General features: G+C 48.3%; 1 protein-coding gene across 11 annotated transcripts in view; it reads right to left on the bottom strand.

The window, feature by feature from the left end:
* The window catches only part of C4H14orf39 (chromosome 4 C14orf39 homolog), a 702,704-nt gene that overhangs the window by 288,061 nt on the left and 388,390 nt on the right, over nt 1–26,253 (bottom strand). For all 11 annotated transcript variants that reach the window (XM_029598172.1, XM_029598168.1, XM_029598170.1 and 8 more), the window contains one exon: nt 13,942–14,027. In XM_029598172.1, the coding sequence (XP_029454032.1) occupies nt 13,942–14,027 (86 nt within the window). The remainder of the gene's footprint in view (nt 1–13,941; nt 14,028–26,253) is intronic.

The raw sequence follows: 26,253 nt of genomic DNA, 5'->3' as shown, positions 1-26,253 counted from the left end.
GGAAATATGCGCTTGCCAGCAAGCCATTTCATCAGGGTTTAAACACTAACTTCCCTTCTCCCTGACATTTGCCTGAATAAAAGCATCACTTGTGCTTAGGCCTCTCTGCCTAGGAAAGGATACCTGACTTCATGTATTTCTCTGGCTTGTGCTTAGCCCTGAATTCCTGGGGGAGGGGCTGGGTGTTCCCTAGTCAGAGGCAGGACAAAGTCAGGAGGTATAGATTTCAGCAGCCATTGAAATGATCCGTGCACACCCCCTGAGCCAAAGCCAATAGTGTAGGGACTCGTCTGTTGCTATGGGAAAGTAGCCAATCATGTAATGACACATCATCTGCTTTTGTATGAATGTACAATAAAAGGAAGAGCCTCGTGAGGGCTCGGCCCTTTTTGCCTTCTCTTCCTGCCTGCGATGAAAGCTGCCTCAAGTGTGTTCTTGGCCTCCATACTCTACACGGAGCGTGTTCTGAAGGAAAATCCCACTCCAAAATGGCCGCCGTTCCCACCATTGGCGAGGACGTGGCCGGCCCGCTCATCCCTGGCTGTGGTGAGGAGGGCGCTGGGCGCGAACCCGAGCCACGCGAACCACCTTCCCCTTCAGGGAGGCAGCGCGGGCAAACTCCCTCCTTTGAAAAACGAGACCCTGCCTCACCGCAGGTCTCGCAGCGGGAAAAGCGCGGCATGAAGAAGCCGCTATGAGAAATCGCCTCTGGGGGGGCCAAAAAGGAAGCGCACCGCGGGGGGGCCGAAAGGCCGACACAACCCGCCTGACAGATCCGTAGGCGCCGGCGGGAAAAACCGCTAGCGGCGCGCCCAGGCCCGAGATAGCGTTCGCCGGGCCACAGGACCGTCAAGGACCGCGTGAGAGAGCCGGGTGTACCGGCAAACGCCGACAAGTGAAGAGAAAAGCTGCAAGAAAAACCACACAGAAAATAACACTTACCCCAAACGTAGGAAAGTGACACTGCAGGAGGAGGCAGAACAGAGAAGCACGCCTCCTCAAATCACTGACAGAATAAAAACTTTTTTTTTTTTTTTCCCAATTAACTTGATCCAAATTGTTAGCTAGCAAACAAAAGACAGGTAGAACTCAAAGAAAAGTAGAAAGAGACTCAAAAACCTGTCAGACTGGGGAAGCACTGTTTCCCCAACTCACATCTGCTGGAGTCAGAAAGATACTGAGCTCCAGCAGAGGGTGAGCTGGTATAGGAGGCAGAGCCCTCGAGCTCTGTTCTGACTCCATCTGCTGGACGGGGGACATAACCCACCGTCTGGACTGATCCTGGTACGTACAGGGAACAACAGTTTTCCTCACTACATCAATTATGCAGAATGACAGTATATTGTTTGGCATAGTCAATTTTTTGATTATAGCAATAAATTAGTTTTGTTGAATTAGCTTAGGCCTGGATTCATCATTCATCGCTGAATGATGAATCCAGAGAAAACTGAGGGCGAAGGGCAAAAGCCGGCAGTCTTCGCACCACCGCGGTGTCTTCGCTGCTGGCTTTCGCACCGAATAGCGCCACCGTGAAAGGTGGTGCTATTCAGCACGTTACTGGCGACGATAATGTTACTAACCTTATTGCCACCAGCGAAGACACTGCCGAGTCCGCCCCCTTGCTGCGCCGACTCATCCCGAATCGATTTTGCATGCTATCGCACGCGAAAAGGGCCTTTTTGCGTGCGATAGGTCTTTTGAAAATAACCCCCTTAGTCAATTGTTGCCTAATAATATTGAGATAATATCTGATTTGCAAGAACATGTAAAACTGATTCTTAGAAATATTATACCATTTTTGCAGGTGCTCAAATGAAATAATCTTGAGATGTGCAATAAAATTTCCCCAAATTGTCAATACCCAGTTTGTGCCATGTTTTGAATGATGGGTTTTCCAGACCCAATGTGAATGGGGGATTTCCTATAAATTCTATTAAGTCAGAGGCATAGGAATTGTCACCTCCCAACTTACACATATACCTCCAAGCAAGTATCACTTTTCTAATCAAAACATATCTTTTTTTCTGAATAGCCAACATTGTATCAGGGGCATGTAGAGCATTCACCATTCTCAATAGGTATATAATTTCATTAATTAAATTTGCACCTAATATTTGAAACATTGCTTACAACATTCCCAACAGACTTAGTTGACAAGCAACATTATAAAAATGGAAACAGAAATGAGGAAGGCGTAAATCCCCATACTTTTTGGATCACATTATTTTTGCTACTATACCCCTCTAAATAAATTGCATGAGGGATGACTGCAAATGAGCAATGTCTTTAGATTTCAGCCAAATAGGAAGCATTTACAACTTGTATAATAGTTTGGGTAGTAGAGACATTTTGAACAGTGCACATCTTCCCAGCAATGAAAAAGAAAATTATTCCTTACCTGCTAATTTTCGTTCCTGTAGTACCATGGATCAGTCCAGACAGTGGGTTATGTCCCCCGTCCAGCAGATGGAGTCAGAACAAAAAACTCGGGGGGAGGTCCTATATAACCTCACCTCCCTTGCCTCAATTCTCAGTAACTAGACTAACAAAGCCAAGAAGAGAAGAGACGGAGGGATCAAGTAACTAAACACTCTCAAGGTAACGTTAGACAAAATCGTAACTGCAGTAAGAACCCCAACTGGAACTTGCCAACAGAACTGTAAGACAAACAGACCCTGGATCCCCAGGGAGTACAGAGGAGAACCGGAAATGACATTAGAGCAGAGGCTTACCCCATCAAATCCCCCAAAATAGGGAGGGCATCTGGACTGATCCATGGTACTACAGGAACGAAAATTAGCAGGTAAGGAATAATTTTCTTCTCCCTGTACGTACCAGGATCAGTCCAGACGGTGGGATGTACCAAAGCTTCCCTACTATGGGTGGGCCGTAGACAGCCTCGCTCAAATTACTCTGTCCCCGAAGGAACCGAAAGCTGGCACCCGGACATCCAGGTGATAGTGTCTTGCAAAGGTATGGAGCGATTTCCCAAGTGTCTGCCCTGCAGATCTCCTGCGAGGACACCGAAGTACTCTCCGCCCAGGACATAGCTTGAGAGTGAAGAGAGTGAGCTTTAACTCCCAGCAGCGGGTGCCGTCCAGCACCAAGATATGCGGCGGCAATCGCTCCCTTCAGTCAACAGGCGATGGTCGGTTTGGAGGCCATACGACCCTTCTTAGGTCCTGACCAAAGGACGAACAAGTGATCCGAAAGCAGAAACTCATTGGTGACTGCCAAATAATGCATCAGACATCGCTTAACATCTAGCTTGCAAAGATCTCTGGAGTCCGTCGAGGAAAAGGAAGGCAATTCAACCGACTGGTTGAGGTGAAAGGCCGAGACCACTTTGGGTAGAAAAGATGGTACCGTGCGCAAGGATACCCCCTCGTCCGTGAACCGGAGGTATGGCTCTCGGCAGGATAAGGCTTGACGTTCAGAAATGCGACGCACCAAGCTGATCGCTACCAGGAAGATCGTCTTGAAGGTGATATCCTTGAGGGTGGCGGCCCGAAGAAGCTCAAAAGGTGGTCCACTAAGGACGCGGAGTACCAGGTTGAGATTCCATGAGGGACAAGGTGGTCGTAGCGGTGGCTTCAGATGCTTTACCCCCTTGAGGAAACGTAAGATATCCGGATGGGATGAGAGTAGCGAGTCATTCCCGTTGTGAAGGAAAGCTCCCAAAGCTGCCACTTGAACCCTGATGGAGTTATAAGCGAGTCCCAAATCCAGACCATTCTGCAAGAATGAGAGAATCTGTGCCACTGAGGCATGGGTCAGTTGAATGGTATGTGACACGCACCATGTCTCAAAGACCTTCCGCACCTGAACGTAAGTAGCGGAGGTGGACGTTTTACGTGCTCGCAGCAAAGCCGAAATTACCGCCTCCGGATACCCACGACGCCTCAACTTACGCCTCTCAAAAGCCAAGCCGCAAGACAGAAGCGATCTGCCTCCTCGAAAAATATTGGGCCTTGACGGAGAAGACGCAGGAGTTGACTGAGATGTACCGGCCCCTCCTCCGCCAGGTTGAGGAGGTCTGCAAACCACTGCCATTGAAGCCACTCTGGCGCAACCAGAATTACCGAACCCTGATGACCCTCTATCCGCCGAATTACCTTTCCCATAAGGGGCCACGGAGGGAAGACATACAATAGAATCTGTCGGGGCCATGGTAGTACCAGAGCATCGACCCCCTTCCGCGCCGTGTTCTCTTCTGTGGCTGAAGAAGCGAGGGGCCTTTGCATTGCCGGCTGTGGCCATGAGGTCCATGTGAGGAATCCCCCAATGTCTTACTATCAGACTCTTTGCTTGCTCCGAGAGCTCCCACTCTCCGGGATCTAAGTGCTGTCGGCTTAGGAAGTCCGCCTGCACGTTGTTCACACCTGCAATGTGTGAGGCCGCCAGGCGGAGCAAATGGAGTTCCGCCCACTGCATCAGCTTGTCTGCTTCGCCAACGAGACGTGACGGCTCCTCATGCCTCCCTGGCGATTTATATATGCCACCATGGTTGAGTTGTCCGAGAGCATCCTGACCGCCCGATGGCGAACCAGTGGGAGGAAGCCCTTCAATGCTAAGCAGACCGCTCTAGTCTCCAGGCGGTTGATGGGCCACCGTGCTTGGTCCGCCGTCCAACGGCCCTGGATTGAGCTCGACCGACAAACCGTTCCCCAGCCGGCGAGACTGGCATCCGTGGTGACTACCACCCAGTCCGGAACCTCCAGGGATACCCCCTGGGCTAAGTGTCGAGGGTCCAGCCAGCAACGGAGGCTAATTTGTGTTGGTCTCGGGATCGGGAGTACCGCCTGAAAGTCCCGCGAAACCAGCTTCCAACGGGATAGCAAGGCCTTCTGGAGAGGACGCAGGTGCGCAAAAGCCCACGGAACCAGGTCGATAGTGGAGGCCATGGTTCCCAGGACCTGTAGGTAATCCCACGCTGTGGGGGAAGGGAGCACAGTGAAACAATGAATCTGCTCGCGCAGCGCTTGTGCCCACTCTTGGCCATAAGAACACCTTGCCCTCCTTTGTGTCGAAACGCGCGCCCAGAAAGTTCAACGACTGGGATGGAATAAGGTTGCTCTTGGCATAGTTGATGATCCACCACAAGGACTGGAGCAGTTCTACCACCCTGTCGACTGCTCAAAGACCCTAGGCCAGAGATTTTGCCCGTATGAGCCAGTCGTCCAGGTAGGGATGCACCAGGATACCTTCCCGGCGTAGGGCCGCTGCCACTACCACCATGAGCTTTGTAAAGACGCGTGGAGCTGTTGCCAAACCAAAGGGAAGGGCTCGGAATTGAAAATTTTGTCCCAAGATCTTGAAGCGGAGGTAGTGTTGATGTGCCCAGTGGATCGGGATATGAAGGTACGCCTCCGTGAGATCCAGCGAGGCCAGGAATTCCCCTTGATGGACTGCTGCCAGCACCAAGCGGAGGGTCTCCATACGAAAGCGCAGGACCTTGAGGGCCTTGTTGACGGTCTTGAGATCCAGGATGGGCCGGAAAGTGCCTTCCTTTTTGGGCACCACGAAATAGATGGAATAATGTCCCCGGCCCAGCTTGGAGGCGGCGACCGGCACTATCGCCCACAGCGAGATTAGGCGGTCAAGGGTCTGACGAACGGCCCTTCGCTTGTGGAGGGACCTGCAAGGAGAGAAGAGAAACCTGTCCCTAGGCTCGCGAACAAAATCCAAGGCGTAGCCGTGTTTTAGAATATCCAAGACCCACTGATCCGATGTGATTTGGACCCACTCTTCGTAGAAGAGAGCAATCCAACCCCCTACCCGGGGAATCGGCTCGTGGGTTGGCCTAGCATCATTGGGCAGATTTTGAGGAGGTGCCCAGGCCCTGTCCGTCCTTGCCGGGCCTGCGCCCTCGAAAAGACCGGTTCCGGGTATGCGAGCGAGATGACGGAGCCCGGGGAGGCTGCCTCGTAGTCCGAGACCGGCGCTGAGAACAGAACCAGTTCCTGGTGGAACTGAAGGATCTTGTGGAACGAGGCTGATCCTCCGGGAGTCTATGGACCGCATTCTTGTTGAGGGACTTGATGATTTGGTCCAGATCCTCCCCGAAAAGAAACTTGCCTTTAAAGGGAAGCGATCCCAGCCGGGTCTTAGACGAGGCATCCGCCGACCAGTTATGAAGCCACAGGAGACAATGAGCTGGGGGGGGGGGGGGGTGGGGGGGTTCGATGTCCATCTCCTGCAGGATATGGGGTATAAGGTCATCCAATTCATCCAATTGAAATATGCGAAGGACCCTCGGATCGTCTCCCTCCATCTGGGCCGCCAAGACGGGGTCATCCCCAGCCAGATCCAGGAGAGGATCCCCCCCCGGGACGGACTGTGCTCCTCGAAGTGGTGCAGGGGGGTCCCGGGACGGACCCGGCAACCCCCCGGCTAGTGGAGTACTGCCCTGGAGGGAAGACCCCCCCCCAGGAGTGGAGCCGTGCACGCCAGTTTGGGGGGAAAGGGTCCCGGGCAATCCATAAGCGGGTCCCTGCTCTGTAGGACGCTGCGGTGGCCATCTTTCCCAGGTAAGTGGGAGGAGCCGTGAATAAGGTGAGGCAAACGGGCGAAGCCGTCTAGCACCAATGGATGCAACAGGCATCGGAGGCGGCACCGACGGCATTGAAGGAGGCACCGACGGGATCGATGGAAGAACCGAAGGGACCAGTGACATCGATGGACAAGTCTGTGGTAAAATCCCAGACGGTGGGATGGGAATCGGTGTTTCTTCATCATCCGATGATAATGGAATCGGTGCAGAAGGCACTGGACCCCACCGGTGCTCTCTGTTCCATCGGAGGCAGGGCACCGATCAACGCATCCAGTTTACCCAGTAGCGGTGCGTGCGCTATGGGAATCGGATCGGTGACCGGCTCGGATAAAAGGGTAAAAGGGTAAACAGTGGAGTGCCTCAGGGATCTGTACTTGGACCGGTGCTTTTCAATATATGTATAAATGATCTGGAAAGGAATATGACGAGTGAGGTTATCAAATTTGCGGATGATACATAATTATTCAGAGTAGTTAAATCACAAGCAGACTGTGATACTTTACAGGAGGACCTTGCAAGACTGGAAGTTTGGGCATCCAAATGGCAGATGAAATTTAATGTGGACAAGTGCAAGGTGTTGCATATAGGGAAAAATAACCCTTGCTGTAGTTACACGATGTTAGGTTCCATATTAGGAGCTACCACCCAGGAAAAAGATCTAGGCATCATAGTGGATAATACTTTAAAATTGTCAGCTCAGTGTGCTGCAGCAGTCAAAAAAGCAAATAGAATGTTAGGAATGATTAGGAAGGGAATGGTTAATAGAACAGAAAATGTCATAATGCCTCTGTATCGCTCCATGGTGAGACCGCACCTTGAATACTGTGTACAATTCTGGTCGCCGCATCTCAAAAAAGATATAGTTGCGATGGAGAAGGTACAGAGAAGGGCAACCAAAATGATAAAGGGGATGGAACAGCTTCCCTATGAGGAAAGGCTGAAGAGGTTAGGGCTGTTCAGCTTGGAGAAGAGACGGCTGAGGGGGGATATGATAGAGGTCTTTAAGATCATGAGAGGTCTTGAACGAGTAGATGTGACTCGGTTATTTACACTTTCGAATAATAGAAGGACTAGGGGGCATTCCATGAAGTTAGCAAGTAACACATTTAAGACTAATCGGAGAAAATTCTTTTTCACTCAACGCACAATAAAGCTCTGGAATTTGTTGCCAGAGGAGGTGGTTAGTGCAGTTAGTGTAGCTGGGTTCAAAAAAGGTTTGGATAAGTTTTTGGAGGAAAAGTCCATTAATGGCTATTAATCAATTATACTTAGGGAATAGCCACTGCTATTAATTACATCAGTATTCACTATACATCAACCAACCTCTTCCCTTCAATAATAATTCTCCAACACACACCAATACAAGGGAGCACTTGTGCTATGGTGTTGCTTATGTACAGTGGAGATAAGGGGTTTTTAAGAAAAATAGTTTAAGAAGAAGAAAAATTGAAAGAAAAATGGTTTCACAAAACTTGGATAATAAAGAATAATAGACGGGGCGAAAGAAAAGGACACCCATCAATTGGTTGTCCTTCAATAGAGTCACCGTACATAAGCAACACCATAGCACAAGTGCTCCCTTGTATTGGTGTGTGTTGGAGAATTAATTACATCAGTAGCATGGGTTCTTCTTAGTGTTTGGGTAATTGCCAGGTTCTTGTGGCCTGGTTTTGGCCTCTTGGAAACAGGATGCTGGGCTTGATGGACCCTTGGTCTGACCCAGCATGGCAATTTCTTATGTTCTTATGAGGATGGAAGCCCTGAAGTGCTTTAGCGATGGCCTCTTGGATCATCCGATCCAATTCCTCGCGAAAGCCTGGAGCATGGAACCCCGGCACTGGAGTAGGAGGCAGCACTGGCATAGCCGGAGGGTCCACCGGTGAAGGTGGAATACCGGATCCCAGCACCACTGAAGGTGGGGAATGCCTCAGTGACCCGATCATAGAAGAGGATGGGGCCTTTTCTGGATGGGGCTTCTTTGTCGGTGGCTCTATCAACGTCGATGCCGAGGACTTGCCTGGATCGACAGAATGAGCCTTCCGATGCCGGTGTCTACGCTTTTCATGATGTTCTCCTCTGTCCTTTTCTTGAGGAGGCAAGGAGGTAATCGACAACTTTGGAATAGTCGACGCCGGTCGAACAGCAGAGTTGTCCCGCTAATAATTCCCAACATTCTGTTTGTTGTAACCACTACATGGTTAGTAAAGTAAAAGTTCAATAAGTTACTTGCAAAATAACATGACAAGTAAGATTTCGATTGACATTTGTCAAGTTACAACAAAATTAGAATTCGCTGAGTCACCTGCAGTTTAACAAAACATAGTAGGGTTTCCATTGCCATTTTGTAGGGTATCAAATAACATTTGCATGGTTAGGCACCTAATGACATTTGTAATGTTAAGGAAAGGCTTGTGTGAACAGCCAGGTCTTAAGTTTTTTCTTGAAGGTCAGTGGGCAGCATTCCTGGCATAGGTCGGGGGGCATGGCATTCCACTGAGATGGTCCAGCTGTGGAGAAGGCCCGTTTGCTAGTGTAGGTGTGAATAGTGGATTTAGTGGGGCAAACAAAACTCCAAGAATCCACACTTACTCTATTTCCATGCCTGCAGTTTCGATTTCCACAATGGGGACATCTACCTCCATGTCTTCCTCTTCCCCAGTGGAGTTGAGCTCTGCTTTAAACTCTACTGCCTCTCCTTCCATTTCCTCCTCCGTCATCATGAGCTCAGATGTGTGCATTCCCTCCCCCAGGTGTCCAATCAAGCCTGTCTCCTTCTTCCCAGTGGCTTACCCTCGACTCAGCCTGGGAAATGTAGTCTTCCCATGATCCCTCCGCAGCCTCTGCTGCCTGGGTCTGTCCCGGGCCCTCCTTGGGGTGATCCGGGCTGGGTTTTCCTCCCTGGGCACATCGTGAACCTCATCATAACCACCAAGGACCAGAGAGCAGAGACTGTTGCCCAAGTATTATGGGAGAAATTCTTTGTGAACTATGGACTCCCAGCCTGGATACACTCTGACCAGGGAGGGATTTTGAAAGCAGACTCATTAAAGCGATGTTGCAAGTGGCTGGGATTAGGAAGTCACACAGCTCTCCCTATCATTCGCAGGGAGACCCCCAGCCCAAGAGGTTTCAGAGGACACTCCTAAACATGTTGGAGACATTGAAGCCAGCTCCAAAGAGGAGCTGGACCCAGTATGAGAGCTGTTTGGTGCGTGCTTACAACTGCTCATATAATGATGCTACTGGGTTTTCCGAGGCTGAAGATTCTTCCAGCCTCCTGGGCCCCAGCCGTCCTCATCGTCCATCTCTTCGGCCGCTGCCCGGATCCTTGGTTGCATAGGGTCCCGCCTAAGTCCAAGAGGTCCAGGTTCCTACGAGCTCCTCCTGGGGGGGGACCTCTGACTTCCAGTGGTGAAGTCTTCTCCGGAGTCTCTTCAGCACCACCTCCCGGCTGTGACGCTCCCTGTGGGTTCCCACAGTATAACATCCGCAGTCTCAGCTGGCCCAAGGGTCCACAAACATAACAGTTTGCAAGGCCATGGACCCGGCGGAACTTGCAGGCTTGAAAGCCATCCTGGGTATTGCATAGAGGCTGCAACAGCAGCAAACTTGCCTCGAGTCCCTGATGACAACAGTGCAGGGATTAGCTGACCGTGTTGGCGGAGCCGCTGCTTCCAGTTCCCCGGTGCTTGGAGCTGAGACCAATACCGGACCAGTGGCACCCATACAGATGCCAGCACCCTCGCGGTTTTCAGGGGACGTGAAGCTTTGCCAAGGATTCCTGAACCAGTGCTATATTCGCTTCAATCTCCTTCCAGCTCAGTTCCCGACAGACTGGGTCAAGACGAGCTATATTATCTCCCTGTTTGATGGGAGACCTTTGGCGTGGGCATTCACCCTGCGGGAGCATCAGAACTCCCGCCTAGCCAATCTGGTAATATTCATCACCTCCTTTCGGCAGATCTTCGATGAGTCCTCCTGCAGACCTACTGCCGCATCCGAACTGCTCCAGCTGCGTCAGGGTAACCGGCCTTTGGCTGAACACGCCGTGAACTTTAAGACTCTTGCTGCCGAATTGAACTGGGGAAGTGATAGCCTGCACGACATCTTTTTGGAAAGTCTCTCCCCAAGACTGCAGGATGAGTTGGCGGCCAGAGATCTCTCGGACTTGAACAATCTCATTGATCTGGCAGGCCGCGTGGACCACCGTATCCAACGCCAGTTCCAAGAGAGGAGGCCTGCTCACAGACCCGGGAACTCCGGAACCACACCTTCCCGAAATGGGCACTCCCCTTCGGCCTCTCTGGGGGCTCAAGATCCCGAACCCATGCAGGTGGGCCGGGGGCCTATCTCTCAAGAAGAGAGGAGAAGATGTCAGTCTCTGGGCTTGTGCCTGTATTGCAGTGGCAAGGGCCATTTCCTTGCCCGCTGTAGCGAGCGTCCTGGAAACGCTCGGACCTAGGGACAGTTAGGGAGCTAACCCTAGGTCACACCACTTCTGCCTCCCCGTGCACTGTCCCGGTGACCTTACTCCTTCCCGAAGGAGAGTTCGATACGCTAGCCCTGATTGACTCTGGAGCCGGGGGAAACTTCATCCTCAAGGACTTGGTCCAGCAACTCCAGATTGGGGTTCAACCCCCAAAAACCCCCTCTCCGTGTGTCTTCTATCCATGGGAGACTTCTTCCAGGGACCATCGCTATTCGTACCAGACCTCTCATGCTACGCACTGGTATTCTGCATGTGGAGGAGATTGTTCCTCATCCTGGAAAAGTCCATGCATCCGGTCATCTTGGGGCTACCTTGGCTGCGGAAGCACTCTCCTGTAATCTCGTGGGATACTCTCCAGGTGGCATCCTGGGGGCCATTGTGCTTCGACTCCTGTTTGGCCGCTGTTCCTCGACCACCGGTACCGCTCCCGACTTCCTTGGCACTCCCACCCCACTACCAAGACTACCTCGATGTCTTTCCTAAGGAGAAAGCAGAGATCCTCCCGGAGCACCGCCCATTCGACTGTGCGATCAACTTGCTCCCAGGTACTACGCCGCCACGAGGAAGGGTATACCCGTTGTCCCTTCTGGAGACGCAAGCCATGTCCGCTTACATCCAGGAGAACCTGGACCGAGGGTTCATTCGACCATCCAAATCCCCGGCTGGAGCGGGGTTCTTCTTCGTAGCCAAGAAGGACGGGTCCCTTCGACCCTGCATAGATTACCGTGGCCTGAACAGCATTACCCGGCGGGATCGGTACCCTTTTCCCTTGATTCCGGAACTTCTGGACAGACTACAGGGGGCCAAGGCGTTCACGAAACTGGATCTTCGTGGGGCATATAATCTAGTAAGGATTCATCCAGGCAACGAATGGAAAGCCGCATTTAACACCAGGGATGGCCACTATGAATACCTGGTCATGCCCTTTGGTCTCTGCAATGCCCCGGCGGTTTTTCAGAACCTCATGAACAAGGTTCTACGGGAGATGCTACATATCTCGGAAATAGTTTACTTAGACGACGTGCTTATATACTCTAAGGACCTGGAGACGCACCGCCATGATGTCCGTCGAGTTTTACAGAAACTACAAGATAATCAGCTTTACGCGAAATTTGAGAAATGCTTATTCGAGCAGGAATCGCTACCCTTTCTCGGGTACATCATTTCCTCTACCGGCTTCCATATGGACCCAGAGAAGGTCACGGCAATTAAGGATTGGCCGCAACCAGTGGGGGTGAAGGCACTTCAACTGTTCCTTGGATTCGCCAACTTCTACCGGCAATTCATTCCACACTATTACCGGAGGTGGCGCCTCTCACGGCCCTCACTAAAAAGGGAGCGGACATGAGGAATTGGCCAGCAACAGCGCAACGAGCCTTTCAGGAACTGAAGACCGCCTTTCTTCGGGATACATGTCTTCTCCACCCAGATCCCCAACGCCAGTTAATTGTGGAAGTTGACGCCTCCGACATGGCGGTTGGGGCTGCCCTGAGCCAACTGTCCAGCAATGGTAAAGCTCTGCCGTGTTCCTACTTCTCCAGGAAATTCTCCCCTGCAGAAATAAATGATGGTATCGGAGACAAAGAACTTCTGGCCATAAAGATGGCCTTTGAAGAGTGGCACCAGTGGTTGGAATGGGCCCAGGAGCCAGTGATTTTGTATATGGACCACAAGAACTTAGAATACTTGTGCTGCACCCAGCGCCTTAATCCCCGGCAGGCCCGGTGGTCCCTCTTCTTTAGCCGCTTCGATTTTTTCCTCCGCTACCGGCCTGCAGACAAGAACATTCAGGCGGACGCCCTTTCCCATACGGCAGAAACGGAGGACACCCCTAACCCACCACACTACATCCTTGATCCAGTCAAAGTGCTCCTTGCGGCCTCTGACGTGGTCCCGATGGGGAAGACGGTGGTGCCACTCTGCCTTCGAAAAAAGGTCCTCTCTTGGGCCCACGACTCCCTGACCGCCGGTCACCCGGAGTAGCTAGAACCCAAGAGTTACTCTCAGAGTTCTACTGGTGGCCTCACTTTAAGAAGGACGTCCATCTCTATGTCAGCTCCTGCCTAACCTGTGCCCAGCAGAAGACTCCTACCAGCCGACCCTGGGGCCTCCTTCAGCCTCTGCCCCTGCCTACTGAGCCGTGGACCCATTTATCCACGGATTTTATCGTAGATCTACCCGCTTCAGAAGGGAAAACAGTAATCTGGGTTACCATCGACAGGTTCTCTAAGATGGCTCACTCTGTGCCCCTCGCTAAACTGCCCTCAGCATCTGAACTGGCAAACTTGTTTACGCATCATATCTTTCGCCTTCATGGGCTCCCTCTCCACATCGCCTCGGTCAGGGGTCCCCAATTCACGGCTAAGTATTGGAGGGCGCTCTGTCAAAAGTTTGGGGTCCAGCTAGACTGCACGACCGCCTTCCATCCCCAAGCTAACGGCCAAGTGGAACACACAAACCGGACATTGAAGACGTTCCTCCGGTCCTTCATAGGAGACCAGCAAAATAATTGTGTGGCCCTACTCCTGTGGGCGGAGTTCTCTTACAACCACCACAAGCATTCCGCCACTGGTAAGTCTCCCTTTTACACCGTATATGGGAGACGTCTATGGCCTCCTTTGCCACTGCTGTTGGAAGTGCCGTCTCCAACCATACAGATCACCGCCCGACAGTTGCGCCAGGTTTGGAAATCAACTCAGGATCTTGTTATGAGCAATTAGGTGTAAATGGAGCCATTATAGACTCTGGAGAAAAATTTAGTGATGAAAAGTATACCTATGGATTATTTTAGGCCTTGATGGTGTCACTGATTCATATTTAGCATAACCTATATTTTAATGAATCCAATTTAAATAGAACATGGATAATTTAATTTGCTTAGTAAAGGAACAATACATACCTGTATGTTATTTTTCATGGTCTCAACCTGACTTGAATGAATACTTCTGACTGTCAGCTGGTTCATATTTTCTTTTTCTTGTCCATCTAAATTAATATAAATATTACTTGATATTGTTCAGTACTATATCCATGTCCCACAGTCAAATGAGATCTGACTACATATCTAGATATTTAAATTAAGCAATAATGTGGAGCCTAAATTAAAATTTCTAGGGTGAATTTTCAATATTCAAACATAACTTTAAAACTATTGGGGCAATTTTCAGTCTCCACATGCAGTTTGCCAGGCTATTTATTTTTTCGTTTCATTAAAAATACTTATATTCTGCCTATAGCAGATCAGCTGTACAAGGTGGATTACAATAAAAACAATACATAAAACAAAACCACATACAAGACATAAATATGTGCCCAGAAAATACAAGCAAAGTATAGATATCTCAGATTTCCTAACTTTAATTTCAGATGCCTCCTGAAACACCTCAAGCTTCTTATAGAAAATAGCAGATCAGCATTTGTCCACACAGATTCTGGTAGGGCACTCCAAAGAGTGGAACTGTCGTGAATAGCCAAGCTATGCTTGCATCTTGATACAGTGTCAGGTATAAGAAGTAGAGATGTGAATCAGAACCGGAATCTGTTCTGATTCCGGTTCCGATTCACATCGTGGGTTTTTTTTCGTCCCGCCCGATCGCGGTTTTATCGGCTGAGCCCGAGTTGATAAACAAAATACCCACCCCGACCCTTTAAAACTAATCCCTTAGCTTCCCCCACCCTCTCGACCCCCCCAAAAACTTTTTACAAGTACCTGGTGGTCCAGTGGGGGTCCCGGGAGCGATTTCCCGCTCCCGGGCCGTCAGCTGCCACTAATCAAAATGGCGTCAATGGCCCTTTGCCCTTACCATGTGACAGGGTATCCGTGCCATTGGCCAGCCCCTGTCACATGGTAGGAGCACTGGATGGCCCGCGCCATTTTTAAAGATGGCACGGGCCTATTACAAGGTAAGCAATTTTGCTTTATCCCAGGACAAGCAGGATGCTAGTCCTCACATATGGGTGATTAGCAAGCTAGAGGCTGAGTCATTTTGTAGTGAAGCAACGGTGAAGTTTTGTTGTTGAAAATGAATCAGCCAAAGATTACAGCAGGTTGGATGAGGAAGGAGTTGGGATTAAACTAGAAACAAGTTCTTTAAGACAGATTGTCCATAGGCTGAATCTTGTCATCCTTCTTTGTCCAAACAGTAATGAGCTGCAAAGGTGTGAAGAAAACTCCATGTTGCTGCTTTACATATGTCAAGGATTGGCACTGAACGATAGTGTGCTACTGAAGTTGACATTGCTCTTACTGAATGTGCCTTTACTCACCCTTGGAGAGAAGGCCTGTTTTTTCATAGCAAAACTGTATGCAATCTGCTAGCCAATTGGATAGAGTATGTTTACCCACTGCTTTACCCGGTTTGTTTGGATCATAGGAAACAAAAAGCTGATTGGATTTCCTGTGGACTGCAGTGCTGTTTAAATAGAAAGATAGTGCACGCTTACAGTCCAAAGTATGTAAGGCCCGTTCCCCTTGGTGAGAATGAGGCCTTGGAAAGAATGTGGGTAGAACTATGGATTGGTTCAAGTGGAATTCCGTAACTACCTTGGGAAGGAATTTTGGATGTGTACGGAGAACCACTCTGTCATGTAGGAACTTTGTATAGGGTGAGTACGTGACAAGTGCTTGTAACTCACTAACCCTTCTAGCTGAGGTAATGGCTATGAGGAAGATAGTCTTCCATGTGAGAAATTTTAGGTCACAGGAATCTATGAGTTCGAAAGGGGAACGCAAGAGTCTTGTTAATACTAGATTAAGGTCCCATTCTGTGACTGGTGGCCGAATTGGTGGTTTAAGTTGAGTTAAACCTCTCATAAACCTGCTGACAAGAGGTTGTGTGGAGACTGGTGCCTCTCCCATCTTATTATGGTAAGCAGAGATTGCACTTAAATGTACTCTTGCAGATGAAGTCTGGAGGCAAGATTCAGAAAGATGGTATAAGTAGTCTAGTAGAGAAGTAGTGGGGCAAGTGAAAGGATCAATATTCTTTTGCCTGCACCACAAAGTAAATCTCTTCCATTTGGAGGAATAGTTCTTTCGTGTGGAAGGTTTACGTGCAGCTATAAGCACTTGAGATACATTGGTTGAAAGATTGAGTGGTTGCAAGATCAAGCTTTCAACCTCCATTCTGTCAGGGATAGGGATTGAAGGTTGGGATGGCGCAACCAACCCTGATCCTGAGTTATGAGAGTGGGAGCTACTCCTAGATGAATTGGAGCCCTGACTGAGAGGTCTAATAGTGTGGGAAACCATACTTGTCGAGGCCAATATGGGGCTATGAGTATCATGGACCCCTTGTCTTGTTGTAGCTTCACGAGAGTTTTGGTTATGAGCGGTATCGGAGGATAAGCATATAGTAGGCCTGAGTTCCAAGGGCGAGCAAATGCGCCTTGGCTGGATGATTCTTCTGTGCGTGTAAAGAACATAATTTGTCTACTTTGTGATTTAGATGTGACGCAAAGAGGTATATTGTTGGTTGCCCCCAACATTGAAAGATCCTGGTCACTACTAAGGGATCCAGGGACCATTCGTGTGGTTGGAACTGACGACTGAGTTGATCTGCCACTACGTTGTGAATGCCTGCCAGATAAGTGGCCCATAGAAACATTGAGTGTGATAGGGCCCAGTCCCAGATCTGTGCAGCTTCTTGACAAAGGAGATACGAGCCCGTACCTCCCTGTTTGTTGATGTACCACATGGCTAATGTGTTGTCCGTTTGGATCAGAACAGTTTTGTGTGAAAGACAGTCCTTGAACGCATGCAGTGCATAACGTATAGCTTGAAGTTCCAGGAAATTGATTTGAAATGTTGCTTCGAGATTTGTCCAAGTACCCTGGGTTTGGAGATTGTCTATGTGAGCTCCCCAACCCAAGGTGGACGCATCTGTAGTTAATGTTATTTGTGGGATTGGTTGTTGGAAGGGTAGGCCCTTACGCATATTGTCCTTGCTTGCCCACCAAAGCAGAGATGAACGTAGCTGGTGGGTTACTTGGATTGGAGAGGACAGTGGTTGAATGGCTTGGATCCATTGTGATCTTAAAGTCCATTGAGTTATCCTCATGGCTAGCCTTGTCATAGGAGTGGCATGAACTGTGGAGGCCATATGGCCTAGTAAAGTTAGAAACTGATGAGCTGTTGCCTGATTCCTCGAGTGAATCGAGTTTGCCAATAAGGACAGTGTTTCTGCTCGATCCTCGGGTAGAAAGGCCTTTGCAAGGACAGTGTTCAATTCTGCTCCTGTGAATTGGAGCAGTTGAGATGGAGTAAGATGGGACTTTTGGTAATTGATGAGAAAGCCCGTGGAGTGGAATACCGTAATTGTGTGACTGAGAGAAGACAAAGTTCCTTCTTGAGATTGACTTCTGATGAGCCAGTCGTCTAGATATGGGAAGACATGGACACCTTGCTTGTGCAAGTGTGCTGCTATTGCTGCCAGACATTTGGTGAATACTCTGGGAGCAGAGGCAAGTCTAAATGGCAGTACTCTGTATTGGAAATGTTGATGACCCACCATGAAGCGCAGGTACTTGCGATGAGGAGGGAATATTGGAATGTGAGCGTAAGCGTCTTGAAGATCCAGAGAACAAAGCCAATCTCCTTTTTGAAGAAGTGGAAGCATGGTGCCTAGAGAAACTTTTCCTTCTTCAGAAATTTGTTGACATTTCTGAGGTCTAGAATGGGACGAAGGTCTCCGGTTTTCTTTGGAATGAGGAAATATCGGGAATAGAATCCTCTGCCCTGCTGAGACCGGGGCACTGGCTCCACAGCCCTGGCTTTCAGAAGGGTGGATAATTCTACCTGTAACTGAAACATGTGATCTTTGTTGAGATGAATTTGAGTCGGTGGAAATTCTGTGGGGATTGAGAGGAAATTGAGTTGGTATCCTCAAGATATTATGGACAGAACCCATTGATCCGTTGTTATTGTTATCCAATTGTTGTAAAATTTGGATAACCTGCCCCCTACTGGTAGTTCTGATCAAGGATTTGTGGAAAGGCTGAGTTCTCTGGATGCATTTTCAAAACCCCGCCGCAGGACCTGTTTGTGTAGCAGGTTGGGGCCTAGCTGTTTTTTGCTGACGTGGCTGTGTTCTTTGCTGGGTTCTGGAGGGCCTGGGCCTAGACGCCGGAGGATAATATCTTTTTTGATGGTAGAAAGGTCGTCTCATGTCTTTTCTTGGGGGCCTATGGGTGGTATGCGAAGTAGGGTCCTGGGGAAGGGAGGAAAGTTGTCTTAATGTCTCTGTATGTTCCTTTAACTGAGACACCGCCTCTTGTACCTTGGATCCGAATAAATTGTCCCCTGTGCAGGGGAGGTCCACTAATTTATCCTGGACCTCTGGTGTAAGGTCTGAGGCCTTGAGCCAGGCCCACCTTCTGGCACTAATGCCCGAGGCAGCCACCCTTGAAGCTGTCTCGAAGCCATCGTATGCTGCTCTGACTTCGTGTTTACCAGCTTCAAAGGCTTTATGGATGATGCTTTGTGCAGCCTCCCTATATTCTTGTGGAAGAGATGGGATAAATTCTTCCATTTGCTTCCAGAGGTTTCTCTGCTATTGGGTGATGTACAATTGGTAGGATGAAATCTTAGAATTGAGCATTGCACCTTGAAAAACCTTGCGGCACAGGGAATCCAAAAACCTGTTGTTCTTTCCAGGAGGATTGGAAGAGTGAACTCTTGTCCTTTTAGACCTTTTCTGTGCCGATTCAACAACTACTGAATTGTGAGGTAGTTGTGATTTTTGGTATCCCAGAGTGGATTGAACCAAGTACGTGGTGTCCAACCTTTTATTTACTGACAGAACAGAACAGGGATGTTCCCAAAGTCGATGCTGAAGCTGTGGGAGAACATCATGTATGGGGATTGCCATCACTTGTTTAGGAGGGTCAGCGAATTGCAAGACCTCTAAGGTCTGTTGTCGGAGATCCTGCTCTGATTCCAATTTAAAAGGGATAGAGTCAGCCATCTCTTGCACAAAGGTGGAAAAAGTAAGATCCTCTGGAGGAGATTGTTTCCTAGGATGTGGCGGTGATGGATCAGACATAAAGGATTCTGAAGAAGTGTCTGATGCAGTGTCACTCCATGGGTCATATTCTGGAGTTTGCTGTGGCTTTATAGCAGATTTTGGTGGAGGAATAAGACCAGAAGGCCCTGGCAAAGGGTCTTGAGGAGTAGAGTCCTCTTCTTGTGGATTTGATGGCAAAGAGTCCAATAAATCCTGGTATTTTTTTTGTAAAATGGAATATAATGCTGCTTCTGAGGATCCTGGGGCCCCAGGAGAAAGCGGCACCGTGGAGGAAGTGTGTGGCATCGAGGGCATCGAAGTCTTCGACGTTTGTTTAGTGGGCATCGCTGATGTTCCACTTTTCTTGTGTGACAGTGCAGAAGTGACAATAGGCACCGATATTTGAACAGAAGATGTAGTTTGCATCGATGTGATCTCCGAAAAACGAGGAAGTATCGACATCGGCATCGATGGAGTAGCTGTACTCGATGACAGCGGGAAGGTACCCAGCATCGGCACTGTCGCTGGAACTAAAGCTGTCATCGGTATCGGCTGTACCAGCATCGGTGACGGAGGCAAAGAAGACGTCACCGGCATCGGCAGTATCGCCGGCATCGGCATAGTCACCGGCATATGCTTCTTTATGGCCTGCAGTACCGCTTCTTTAATGAATGATGTCAAATCTTGTGGTACCGGTGGAAAGCTCGACACCGGTGCAGGTGGAGAGTGTATTGCCCGCGGTGAAGTAGGATGTACCGAGGGAGGCCTAGGTGACGGCGAGGTGTCTTTGCGTTTAGGCCGTTTTTCGCTCAGTTCCTCATGGGAGGAAACCGACGGCGATGTCGAGGCATGTCGATGACTGTGTTTATGCTTAGGCCTTACCTCGGTGTCCGATTGTATCGATACCGTCAACGGTGTTGGCGAGGTTTTGATCCAGAACCGTCCGGTCGGCGCATTTTTAAACAACATTTTCTTGGGAGCTCTTGCCGGTGATGATTTTGACGAAGTCGATGGTGAAGGAATCAGTTGCAGGTGAAAAAGCTGTTCTATTTTCTCCTGCCGTAGTTTTCTTCCTTTTGGTGTCATCTCCTGACATTGCTGACAGGAGGAAATGTCGTGTTTTTCACCTAAACAGACTATGCATTCTAGATGCGGGTCTGTGACCGACATGGTCCGATTACAGGTCGGGCATTTTTTGAAACCAGATGCCATGGTAATATCGACGGCCATCAATGATTGAGAGAAAATTTGAATTAGCGTTTGAAAATATAAACGCTGAAATATCTCACCAGACGGTGAAGGATGAGAAAAAAGTGAGATCCCGTGAGGGAGAGATTTTCTAATAATGACTTTCCAGTCAGAAACTGAGAATAATTCTCAGAGGGCTCCGATGACCGCGATGCTTTCAGCAGCGCGGAAAAAACCAAGACTAGAGTGAGACCCCTGTGGTAGAGAATATCATGGCATGCTGGGCATGCTCAGTGGCCTCACAGTGCCAGTCAAAAGTTTCTAGAAACTTTGACAGAAGTTTTCCTGCAACAGGGCTCCGTCAGTGACGTCACCCATATGTGAGGACTAGCATCCTGCTTGCCCTGGGATAATTTTTATCACACTGTTAATAATTACCACTATATTAGAAATTTTGTGAATATATCACATGTGCTCACCCAAGTGACATGTATGTCATAAACCAAATAATCCTTAATGTTCTATGTGTTACCAGTTGTTAATGGCACCTTGGTGTAAAATACAAAATACTTGCTACTATATGTGCCCTATTGTAAACCGTTGTGAAGGTAAATAATATAATGACGGTATAGAAAAACCTTTAAATAAATAAATTGATATGTTCATATCAATAAAGTGGTAATATTTACTGCAGTTACTTGGGTGTGATTTTTATTTCATCTAAGCTAGGAGAAGGACCAGGGACCTACAGGAACCTAACACTCTTTATAGTTCTTGTACAGTTTCATCTGAACCCAGGATGGAAAATGCATGGCACTGTGTAATGTAAATGGGCATGCTTAAGAGAAGGAATGGAAAGTAACTGCTTGCCAGCAGAACATACTCTGTGGGAGGGCAGTATAGAGTTCAAACAAGTAGGGTACAAAACATGCATGCTAATTCTGAAAAGGATACTTGCTATGTAGTTTCCCTGTGAAAATCTGCAAATCTGCCAGTGTACAAAAGTACCCATAGATTTTGCAACTGGTTTGCAGCAGTTGCAAACAATGGATCAGATGCTGCATACAGTGTTTTCAAAATTAGATCATCATGTGGTACTTTACCTCTTTTGACCTAATCTTGCCCCTTTTTTATGTGCAGCCGATTCCCTCACATTTAAAGTGATGGAAGGGCCAGGCGGTGCCCTCTGACATCACAACCATATAAGGCTGCTCCAAATGCTCCTTCAGTGCCTAGGAAATAGGTTGACTCCTCATGGAGAAGTGCTTTGCCAGCGTTCCTGCTTCCTCTCTCCGATGTGGTGTTCCTGAGTCCATATCTTCTGTCCTTGGTTCCTGACTTCTGGTTGTCTCTGGATCTCCTCCTCTGTGGTCAAGTCTTCCTCTAGTCTGTCTTCAGTGTCTCATGTTCCTGTGGTCCCTCATCTTCCTCCTCTGTCATCTTCTTTGGATTGATCTTCTACCTTTGACTTTGGACTGGACTCCAATGCTGCCATTGACCACAGCCTGTACCTGGCCTTTAATTGAATTCTTCCTGCCTCTGACCTCTGCCTGTCCAGAATCTGCTGCCTGTCACCTATCCAGATTGTGACCTGACCTTCCTACTGTGCTAGCCTGTCTTATCTACCAAGATTCGGATCTTCACCTCCACAGAGCCCTGCGCCTAAGTCCAGCTGGCTTCGATACCCGAGGGCTCAACCTAAAGGGAACAACGGCCAGTAATGCTGAAGCTCCAATTGGGCCTCTATTTCTGCCAGCTCCACCTGCAGATGGTTGGGACCTGCAGGGCTCTTTCCTGCAGGTTGCTCAACTTCACTTCGGCCTAAGGGTCTACTTCTGCAAACTAGAGTTGATCAACATGTGTAATCAGCTGAAAGAAATTGGGCCAACCTTGGCCTTCCAACACTTGATGGAGTCCAATAAACTGCAAAGAAAACTTGCATTCAAAATCTGTGTTAGAAACTGGTATGTTGTGAACCCTGGATCGTGGTGAGAGTTGGATCCACCCATAGGGAGGAGCCCTGTGGGGACTCACTGCGATAGGTTAGCCTCGGCTGAGACTGACATAAGCAAAATAAACTTTATTATACTGGAAATGTAGAAGCTTCCCACCAATGGGAAGAGAGGCACAGTCCAGAGTACCCGGTAGCACAAGCTGATATCCCTGGTAGTGGTCCGCGGAGTGGGGTAACCCGGGGAATCTCTCCTAGATAGAACTTCTCTGTAACAATGTTAGTGGCCAGCAGCACGGGGTACGCCGAGAATCTCAGGAGAAATATTGAGAGAAGAGCAGGAGGTCAGCAGAGTAGAAAAGCTGGTGGCACTCACTCCTGTAGTGTGCAGAGATGGTTGCCGAGGTGAGCACAGTAGTGGCCCAAGGTACGGGGTACACCGAAGTTCCGTCAGCAGATGCAGTGAAGTCGCCAGGCAGAACCAAACACACCCAGAGCAGGTGAAGAATACTCTAGGCAGGAAGGCCCTCCGAAGAGCGGATAGCCGGAACGAGACTAGGCCCCCGAAGAGCAGGTACCTAAGGCGTTCAAGAGTCAGGTTCTGTAGCGAAGTGAAGTGTCTCTAAAGAAGTGGAATATAGCAAAATGGAAATCCTTGCTAACTCGTAGGAAGGTTCGTGAGGTAGACTTAAATACACAGGCGGAGATGACGTCATGCGGAGGGTTCGCCCCCGAGGTTTTCACCATGACGTATATTTGAGAGGCCCTGGCACATGCGCACACGTGCCTTAGGTAATTCCTATTCAAGATGGCGCCAGAGTCGCTCACTCCGTCTCGGGGATGCCGAGAGAAGCGGCGTTTGAAAGCAGAGGCCGCCATTCATCCAAGAGATACCATTGCAGGCAAAAAGGAGGTGAGCAGCAAAGGTCGCAGCTGTCTGCGACAGACGGGCACAACAGTACCCCCCTTCTTAGGGCCCCTCCCAGGGGTTTCGGCTTCCTTGGGGGAGTTAGGTGAACTGATAAATTAAATCTTGTTAAGGATATTTTTTGCAGGCTCCCAGGTATTTTCTTCTGGCCCATATCCTTCCCAAGATATGAGGTACCCCAGTGCTTCCCACGTTTGCGAACGTCGAGAATGTCATCCACTTGGTAAGTGATGCCCTCCTCTGCATCAGAGTTTGGTGAAAGATGAAATTAAGGGATATATTCTTTAGAGTTTGTGTGTGTCTGAGGTAATAAGCAAGCAAGAGATAGTTAATTCTAGTATCTGTCTTTCCCATCCACTCAACCCTTGATTTTTAGGCACGAGACACTTTCTCATTAAAAATCAGTCTTACCTAAATCGTACTATTGTACCAGCCCTTATTGAAAGTTTAATCATCCCCTTGTAGAATACTAGCAGATTAATTAGTAAATTCACCTGTAAATTTAAAGTACTCTCATTCCAACTCCCATAGTATCCTAAACTTAACTAGGAATTCAATAAAACTAAGATGAAGGCAGCAGTCCAGCAGCAAGAGGGGGGCTTTCCAGTCTTTTGCATTGAGTGTCCCGTGTATGATTTTTTACCCGCCGGTGAGAAATTGTATGTGTGCACTCGGTGCAAAGAGCTCCGGGCTCTCAGAGAACGAGTCCGATATCTGGAGGCTAGAGTAGCAGACTTAGTGGAGCTGAAACAGACAGAGAGGTACATTGATGAGACCTTCAGGGACATAGTAGCCAAGTCCCAAATCCAGTCTGTCAGCCCCAGTGCTGCCTTGGATAAGAAAGGTCTCCCAGTAGGAGAACATCACCCTGGTGTAGCAGGAAGTTATCCTATAGCAAGGACCTGCTCTCCAGGTGATGTATTGTCCTCTTGCATTGAGGACAAGTCTCCCAGGGCTACTGCCCAGGAGGGAAGGGTTAGGCCGGCCATCATAGTTGGTGATTCGATGATTAGAAATGTAGATAGCAGGGTGGCTGGAGGACGTGAGGACCATCTGGTAACTTCCCTGCCTGGTGCGAAGGTGGCAGACCTCACGCGTCACCTAGATAGGATTATAGACAGTGCTGGGGAGGAGCCGGCTGTGGTGGTACATGTGGGCACCAACGACATAGGAAAATGTGGGTGAGAGGTTCTGGAAGCCAAATTTAGGATTTTAGGTAGGAAGCTGAAATCCAGAACCACCAGGGTGGCATTCTCTGAAATGCTTCTTGTTCCACGTACAGGTCCTCAGAGGCAGGCAGAGCTCCAGAGTTTCAATGCATGGATGAAATGATGGTGCAGGGAAGAGGGATTCAGCTTTGTAAGGAACTGGGGAACCTTTTGGGGAAAGGGAAGACTTTTCTGAAAGGATGGGCTCTACCATAACCAGAGTGGAACCAAGCTGCTGGCACTAACTTTCAAACATGAGAGAGCAGCTTTTAAACTAGAACAAGGGGAAAGCCGACAGTCACTCAGCAGTGCATGGTTCGGAGAAATGTATACTTGAAGGAGACTAATGAAACAGTAGAGTTAGGGCATCCCAACAGAGAGGTTCCATTAAAAGCAAACATAGTCCATATGTGCCTATATGTAAAAAATCACCGAAGCTTATGATTTCCGAATTATCCCTTACAACTGAAAAGCAGGTTGTTAATACAAACAAAAAACACACTTTGAAATGTTTGTATGCCAATGCCAGAAGTCTAAGAAGTAAGATGGGAGAGTTAGAGTGTATAGCAGCAAATGATGAGATTGACATAATTGGCATCACAGAGACTTGGTGGAAGGAGGATAACCAATGATACAGTGCTATATCAGGGTACAAATTATATCACAATGATAGGGAGGATCAACTTGGTGGAGGTGTGGCACTTTATGTCCAGGAAGGTAGAGTCCAACAGGATAAAGATCATACAAGAGACTAAATGCTCAGTAGAAATCTCATGTGTGTTGGGTAAGAGTATAGTGATAGGAGTATACTACCGTCCACCTGGACAAAATGGTCAGACAGATGATGAAATGCTTAGAGAAATCAAGGAAGCCAACCAATTTGGCATTGCAATAATAATGGGAGATTTCAATTACCCCAATATTGATTGGGTAAATGTAACATCAGGACTTGCTAGAGACATAAAGTTCCTGGATGTAATAAATGACTGCTTCATGGAGCAATTAGTTCAAGAACCAACAAGAGAGGGAGCTATTTTAGATTTAATTCTTAGTGGAACACAGGATTTGGTGAGAGAGGTAACTGTGGTGGGGCCACTTGGCAACAGTGATCATAACATGATCAAATTTAAACTAATAACTGGAAGGGGGACAATAAGTAAATCTGCAGCTCTAACACTAAACTTTCAAAAGGGAAACTGATAAAATGAGGAAAATAGTTAGAAAAAAACTGAAAGGTGCAGCTGCAAAGGTTAAGTGTTCAACAGGCATGGACATTGTTTAAAAATACAATCCTAGAGGTGCAGTCTGTATGTATACCACACATTTAGAAAGGTGGAAGGAAGGCAAAACAATTATAGTCATGGTTAAAAGGCGAGGTAAAGGAGGCTATTTCAGCCAAAAAAAATCCTTCAAAAATTGGAAGAAGGATCCATCTGAAGAAAATAGGATAAAACATAAGCATTGTCAAGTTAAGTGTAAAACAAGACAGGCGAAGAGAGAATTTGAAATGAAGTTGGCCATAGAGGCAAAAACTCATAATAAAAACTTTTTAAAATATATCCGAAGCAAGAAACCTGTGAGGGAGTCGGTTGGACCATTAGATGACCGAGGGGTTAAAGGGGCTTTTAGGGAAAATAAGGCCATTGCAGAAAGACTAAATGAATTCTTTGCTTCCGTGATTACTAATGAGGATGTTGGGGAGATACCAGTTCCAGAATTGGTTTTCAGGGGTGATGAGTCAGACGAACTGAACAAAATCACTGTGAACCTGGAAGATGTAGTAGGCCAGATTGACAAACTAAAGAGTAGAAAATCACCAGGACCGGATGGTATGCATCCTAGGGTACTGAAATTTCTAATCTATTAGTTAAAATTTGTAACCTATCATTAAAATCATCCATTGTACCTGAAGACTGGAGGGTGGCCAATGTAA

The sequence above is a fragment of the Rhinatrema bivittatum genome, chromosome 4 (assembly GCF_901001135.1).
Source record: "Rhinatrema bivittatum chromosome 4, aRhiBiv1.1, whole genome shotgun sequence".
In the NCBI taxonomy this organism is placed as follows: domain Eukaryota; kingdom Metazoa; phylum Chordata; class Amphibia; order Gymnophiona; family Rhinatrematidae; genus Rhinatrema; species Rhinatrema bivittatum.
This window is presented reverse-complemented; position numbering and strand designations above follow the sequence as displayed.